Below are 7156 nucleotides of genomic sequence, written 5' to 3'. Positions count from 1 at the left end.
GACAACACCCCAATGCCTCAATTTGGGCAACAAAGAGGAAGGTGTCACATGACTCGATCATAACACTTGGAAGTGCAACATTCCAAGGTATGAGTTAGTCACGTAGCCCATTAAGGAAAACACGATTCAACATTCCATGCCATGATGGTTTTAACTAATTTATTGTGTAAGGTTTTGATGAACAAGAACAAACTCATAAACCCAATGCATGTGATATACATTATTTCCATGATGAGAGAGGAAGCCCAACAATTCCCCCACATTATTCAAAGTTTTACATCTTAACAATAATGGGCTCAAGAGATATGATTATCACTGTGCCAAAGGTATCACCTTGATAATTACTTAGGACATTTAGTTAGTTACTAGTGTGTTCCAAATCAATACTTCTCAATTAGAAAATTATTTGTTCCTTGATTCTGTTGGTTTTCTGGGAAAATCATTTCACAATATGTATTTGCAATTGACTACATGTTTTATTGATCTTTAAAGTAAAATTTGTAAGTCTATTAAACCAACAGTTCGTTGCAATGACAATTTGGAACAATGTTTTATGATTCTTGAAGAACATGTATGCCTTGCTCCTCCACTATCCTTGCTCCAATTAAAACCACTTATGATTTCACTTACAAACTCATTCAGGAGTTCTTCTCATTTAACGAGCTATTGATGGACGACTTACTAGTAACTACCAGAGATTCTAAGTTTATTAGCAATTTCTAGACTTACAAATAATTGGAAAACAAAAAACAAAAAACAAAAACCAAAAAACCAAAAAACCAAAAACCAAAAACCAAAATACAAAATACAAAATACAAAAAACAAAAAACAGAAAACAAAAAATACAAAATACAAAAAGCAAAAAGCAAAAAACAAAATACAAAAAGCAAAGAACAAAATACAAAATACTAAAAGCAAAAAACAAAAAGCAAAAAGCAAAAATTGAAAAAGAAAAAGCAAAAATTGAAAAACAAAAACAAAAAAAACAAAAACCAAAGACCAAAAATAAAAAAGCAAAGACCAAAAATCAAAAATCAAGAAGCAGAAAGCAGAAAGCAGAAAGCAGAAAGACAGGCATGGAGTTCTGCTACACTCCCCTGCTGCCCGGACGATGATGGATTCATCCGACCCTAGATATGGAGGCGGCGAGTTATGGTGCCTCTTCTTTCTCCACAGTGTCTTTTCTGTATCCTTCAGAGTTGCAGAAGAGAGAGAAGAATCCATACAGTGTATTTTGTGGGTGCTTACTTGCTGAGGATTGGCGTCCAAGTAGCACAGCCTCCATGGATTTCGGAGAACCTTATCATCTCGATTTTGGCTGAATGTGGCGACACAAAATGTTCTCTGCAGGTTCCTCCAAACCTTATTTGCCGTGATTTATATCCATGGAATGCTTTAATCTGTGGTTTTATGAGACATGGAGAGCCTGAGAAAGCCCTTAATATATACATGGTAATGAAGAAAGAACATGATTCTATTCATCTCAGTGGCCATTCTTTCATGCTCTTGCTCAAGGCTTGCATTAAGGTGAAGAATATAGAAATAGGTCGTGACATACATGATCAGATCACGAGAAACAGCCTGCTTGGAAAAGATGTTTTCCTTGGAAGTACCGTGGTTGACATGTACAGTGAAAATGGTGAAATCTTGAAAGCACAAGAAGTATTTGAAAAGCTTTCTATTCGAGATATAGTCACATGGACTGCCATAATCTCAGCGTGCGTGAATCACGGATATGGTAAAGAGGGACTCAATTACTTTGAAGAGATGCAAAAGGAAGGGATTTCTCCCGATGCTTCCACATTTACTTGCACCTTGAAAGCTTGTGGTATAGTGAAGGATACTGACAAAGGTCAAGAATTGTATGACTACATCATTAGAATAGGATTAGAAAAGAATCTTGTTGTTGCTAGTGCATTGGTTAACATGTTTGTGAAATGTGGCTGGATTGCAAAAGCTCGGGAAGTGTTTGATTCAACTATGGATAGGAACGTGGTCTCCTGGAATGCTTTAATAACTGGTTATGTAGACTATGGGCATGACGAGGAAGCATTGAAATGCTTTGAACAATTGCAGAATGAAGGTATTTCTCCTGATACTGTTACATACGTCTGCTGTCTGAAATCATGCAGTAGCATACAATCTATTCATATGGGGGCAGAAACCTATTCAGAAATAACAAGCAAAGGTTTTGAAAGAGATGTAACCATTGGAAACACCTTGATCGATATGTATACTAAGTATGGTCTGCTTACAGATGCGCGCCACGTGTTTAATAGTCTCCAGATTCGGACGTTGGTTTCCTGGAATGTATTAATTGGAGGATATGTGAATGATGGGAACGAGAAAGAGATACTTGATTCTTTGAAACAAATGGCAAATGAGTGTATCCTTCCAGATAGCATTACATTCACTTATTGCTTGAAAGTGTGTGGCATGTCAGGAGCCATTCACAAGGTTAATGAAGTACACAACAGAATTATTCTTAAAGGATTTGAAAGAAATGTGAGTGTTGCAAACAGTTTGATAGATGCATATTCTAAATGTGCTCATCTTGTTGAAGCAAAAGAAACTTTTAACAAAATCTTAGCTAGAGAGGTCATATCTTGGAATACACTAATAGGTGGATATGTTCAACATGGGTATTCTGACGAAGTAGTTGAGTATTTAGAGAAAATGGAATTTGAGACTGCACCAGATGCTGTCACCTTTTCTTCCGTGTTGAAAGCATGCAGTAATATAGGAGCAATCCGATTCGGTCAGAAAATACACACTGAAATATGCAAAAAGGGTTTTGAATCAGACCATTTTATTGGCAGCACCTTGATTGACATGTATGCTAAATGCCTTTTATTTCCTGATTTATTGGCAGTGTTTAATCGGTTACATTATAAAACAACATTCTCATGGAATGCACTTCTTGGAGGATATGTCGAACATGAGCTGTATGAACAGGCATATGATCTTTTGCAACAGATGGAACATGATGGTATTTCTCCAGATGCCATGACATTGGTTCATTGTTTGAAAGTGTGTAGCAATATAGAAACTGTAAAAAAAGGTCAACAAATACACGAGATTATGGTCTGTAAAGGATTGGATGATATTGACGGTCTTCTTCACAGCAGTTTGGTTGAAATGTATGTAAAATGTGGGATGTTCTCTGATGCAGAGGAAGTGTTTCATAGGCTTCCCATCCATTCCGCTTTCTCATGGGCTGCTCTCATCACTGGCTATATTGAACTTGGACATCAGGAGGATGTATGCAATTGTTTAGAGAGGATGCACCTCGATAATATTCAACCAGACACGATCTTATTGGCATGTATATTAAGAGCTTGTTCCTGCATTGGAGATAGAGATAAAGGCTTGGCTGTACATACCCAAATCTTACAGGAAGGGTTTGGAGGAGACATGGTTATTGACAGTGCATTGATCGATATGTATGTAAAATTTGGCTTGCTAGCTGAAACAGAGGTAATGCTTGATAAGCTCCAGGTGCGAACTGTGTTTACTTGGACAACCTTGATCACAGGATATGTGTGCCACGGCTGTGATGATAGTGCCCTTGCCTCCTTTGATAGAATGCAAGAAGAGTTTATTTCTCCAGATGATATTACACTTGCTTGTACTTTAAATGCTTGTGGTAATCTGGGGTCCAAAAATAAAGGTCGTAAGGTATTTTCTCAAATCGCTAGTAAGGGTCTGGAAAGAGACACTTATATTGGCAACAGCTTGGTTGATATGTATGTGAAATGTGGTTTGCTTGCAGAGGCACAAGAAGTCTTTAATGGGCTTTTAGTCAAGTCTGAAATTGCATGGACTACTTTAATCACAGGCTATGCACAGGCTGGTGAAAGTGAAAATGTTTTCATGATCTTTACTAGAATGTTGGAAGCAAATGCCAAGCCAACTGGAGTCACATTTGTAAGTATTCTGAATGCCTGTAGTCATGGAGGCATTGTGGAGAAAGGTGGATGGTACTTATATGTAATGATTCAATATTTTAAGTGCATTCCAACTCTTGAGCACTATAGTTGTATTGCCGATATCCTTGGTCGTGCCGGACACTTAGAAAAGGCAGTTTCTGTGATTGAGTGCATGCCATTTCATCCTGTTAGTTTTGTGTGGTTGACTCTTTTGGGTGCTTGTCGGAAATGGGGCAATGTGGAGCTTGGGGAGAAGGCCTTTAGCCATACACAACAGTTAGATGAGAAGGATGTTGCAGCTCACATTTGTATGTTGAACATTTACATGAATGGAAATATTGGGAAAAATAATAAGGTATATTGAATATTCAGCAGAGTGTTTTGAATGTTTTAGTTTGTGAATGCACTTGTTCCATGAGCTGTGGTCTGGTAGAAAAACAATTTATAGCCAAGCTCTACGTGCATATTTGGTTTCAGATTGGACTTGTATGGGGTTTAGATGATGTCTCATTTCCTTGTCAAGAACCTCCTAGTTATGCTAACGTGGGAATAGCCTTGTCACTCTCTACGAAGATGTACAAAAATGGTTAGCTCTTATAGTTTGAGCTTTAATCTTGTTCTTATCAGTTTTTCATCCGGAGGTCACTTCGATCATAATCTTGACCCAATGTAAAAGTTCGCCAAAAACCCTTCTCACATGCCATAGCATGGCAACCACCACCATGATACGACCACGACAACTACATAATAACTTTGCATATATCGGTCCAAGGAAGAATAGAACCCAACCAATCACCTTATTGCCAACATCCAACTAGGCTTCAACTTTGCCAACCGATTTGTCCACATCACCACAAAGAGTGTTCAATTGATGATAACGAAATTTTGAAAAGAGTCGTTTGCTCATATAGACAACTGGTTCGGTTTGAACTAGGCCAAATTGGTTAAGCTGAAACCGAACTGTTGCCGATTCCTACTCCACAATCATTGGTTTCCAAAAATTGTTTTATTGGGCCTTGTTTGCAACAATGTTGCTATGCCACAACTGTGGCGTGTGTTGTCCCTTTGCAAGCAATGGCAATGACACTAATTTGGGGACTTGCCTTCAACAATGGGAATCATCATTGTAGTGGTTGAAGTTGTTGGCATTGTGACATTTTAAAGGATTCAGATACACTTGCAACTAGTGTTGCTCTTGATGATTAGTTATACCTCACTAATGACAGTTAACATCATCCTCATCCTCTTGATGATGTACAAACAATAGGTCCAACAAATGTTTTGTTTTGGGTTCATTCATGGCAAATTTGTTGTCACTTGAGCATGCCATATGTTGATTATTCAGCAAGGGGCATGTAAAAATTTGGTAGATAAGACACTATTATAAGTAGAACAATACCCAAGGAGGAGTGTTATGTAAGGATCCAAGACTTGGTTGCACAACATTGTTTAGAGGACAATCATTTACTACTTGAGGGGCAAGCAATGATTGCACATTCCCATGGCGGTGAGGGCCCTTCTATACATGATAAGTAACAAGCTTAAGGTAAAGATAAATTGAGTGCGTCATTATTATACTATGGGCAAGTCCTTTGACTCTTCACTTCGTTTAAGTATTAAATGACTATTAATTGTCTGTCTACACTAACATTAAGCAATCTTGTGTAGCTCTAAGTAACTTGATATCACAAAATTGTCAAGGTGGCCTATGGAGCTAGGTAACACTTATGCCTCAGAAAAACCAATATATGCTCCACATCCACTTGAAGGAATTTGCCTTTTTAATTACTTACTCATTGTTGACCATTGTTGTCACTACCATTACCATCAACATCCCTTACCACTAGTGAGATAATATAATTTCTTAAGGATGCACATTTGGGGTGTTTTGAGATTTTCAAGACCATTGAAAAATGACAATTTTGTTATAATGTAGGTCTTAATTTGTTCATGCTCATGTACGAGTATCAAAACCATGTACCCATTGTTCATTTCTTTAATAAATGATGCCCATGTGAATTTTGAAGTAAGCAAAATGATCTAAACAACGTAGTGGACACGTGATGGGCCCATAGCTAAGAGTGCTAGTATCCACAAATTACACACCGGAACATTCCATATCAACCTTTGCAAGTTTGGGAAACGTTTTAGCCTTTGTGTAAGTCATTGTGTTTCATGGAGAACACATGGCCGACTTGCTCTATGATGGAGACATTTCTCGAAAAAAGGGCCATTTTACGACATCAATATTTATTATAGATGACTTAGATCGGTTATTGATCTAGGGTTTGATGTCCCATCATTACGGTGGATCATATCATTACACTAGCTAATATGTCAATTAAACAATGCAAGTAGCAACACCACAAATTTATACACTAAAACACAATGTGAACGCACCTACAATTTTATCACGATAAATATCCTCCATGCCCACAATCCTACTAATAAAATTCTTAAATATTGTGGTGTCCCTTTGGTTTTATGTGCATTTCACAATATTAACGTATAAGTTAGATGGTGTGATGGTAACGCTTATACTTGTAGTGCTTTTGTTAAATGTTCATGTATTCAAAAATGGGTTTAATGTCGTGTCTATGATAAATAAACTTTTTAGATCATTTGCACGAGCAATTTGCTCCTAAAAATATGACTTTAAAAACCACTTTCTAGAATGCAAGTGTTGATTGAAATCAATGTCATGGAGGCAACTACAAAAGCATGATCAACACTATTATGAAAGCATGGGCATCATGCTATAAACACACGCATGGTTGGAACATAGTGCATCCCATCTACTTTTCTGATGATCTTACAATTAATGTTTCTCTCATACATATTTAATATAGATTTGATGTTATATATAGCCTTCATAGCTTTAAACATTGTAAATTTATAAAAAACAATCTCTTGAATAAGACTTTTATCTTCATTAATTTCTCTCCTACAAAATGCGAAGTTAGAGAAACGGTTGTATACATTTTAGATTTAAGGTGCATACATAACATACCACTTGTCACATGTTTATAAATATATTCATTAATATAAGATATAAAATGATATTTGATACCAAAAATTTGTATATACTGCAAAGTATAATCAATTAATTAAAATGAGAGACCTTTAGTTCATTTCAAATTTTTATTATTGATTCTTTCCAAACATATGTAGCTAAATTGACTTTCACTCCTAGCTTTCATCAAAATTTGAAAAAGCTAATTTTTATG

General features: G+C 36.6%; 1 protein-coding gene across 1 annotated transcript; it reads left to right on the top strand.

Moving 5' to 3' along the window:
- Positions 1 to 1006: 1006 nt before the first annotated feature.
- Positions 1007 to 4835, top strand: LOC147852134 (pentatricopeptide repeat-containing protein At5g27110-like). The gene has a single exon (XM_087334232.1). It carries the CDS (start codon positions 1153 to 1155, stop codon positions 4291 to 4293), a length of 3141 nt encoding a protein of 1046 aa, XP_087190358.1. The 5' UTR covers positions 1007 to 1152; the 3' UTR covers positions 4294 to 4835.
- Positions 4836 to 7156: the final 2321 nt, after the last annotated feature.

Source organism: Azolla caroliniana, unplaced genomic scaffold (assembly GCF_043228905.1).
Source record: "Azolla caroliniana isolate FFs.n. ecotype wild unplaced genomic scaffold, voAzoCaro1.0.p SCAF_18, whole genome shotgun sequence".
Lineage (NCBI taxonomy): Eukaryota > Viridiplantae > Streptophyta > Polypodiopsida > Salviniales > Salviniaceae > Azolla > Azolla caroliniana.
Note: the sequence above shows the minus strand (reverse complement) of the source record. Positions and strands in the feature narration are given on the sequence as shown.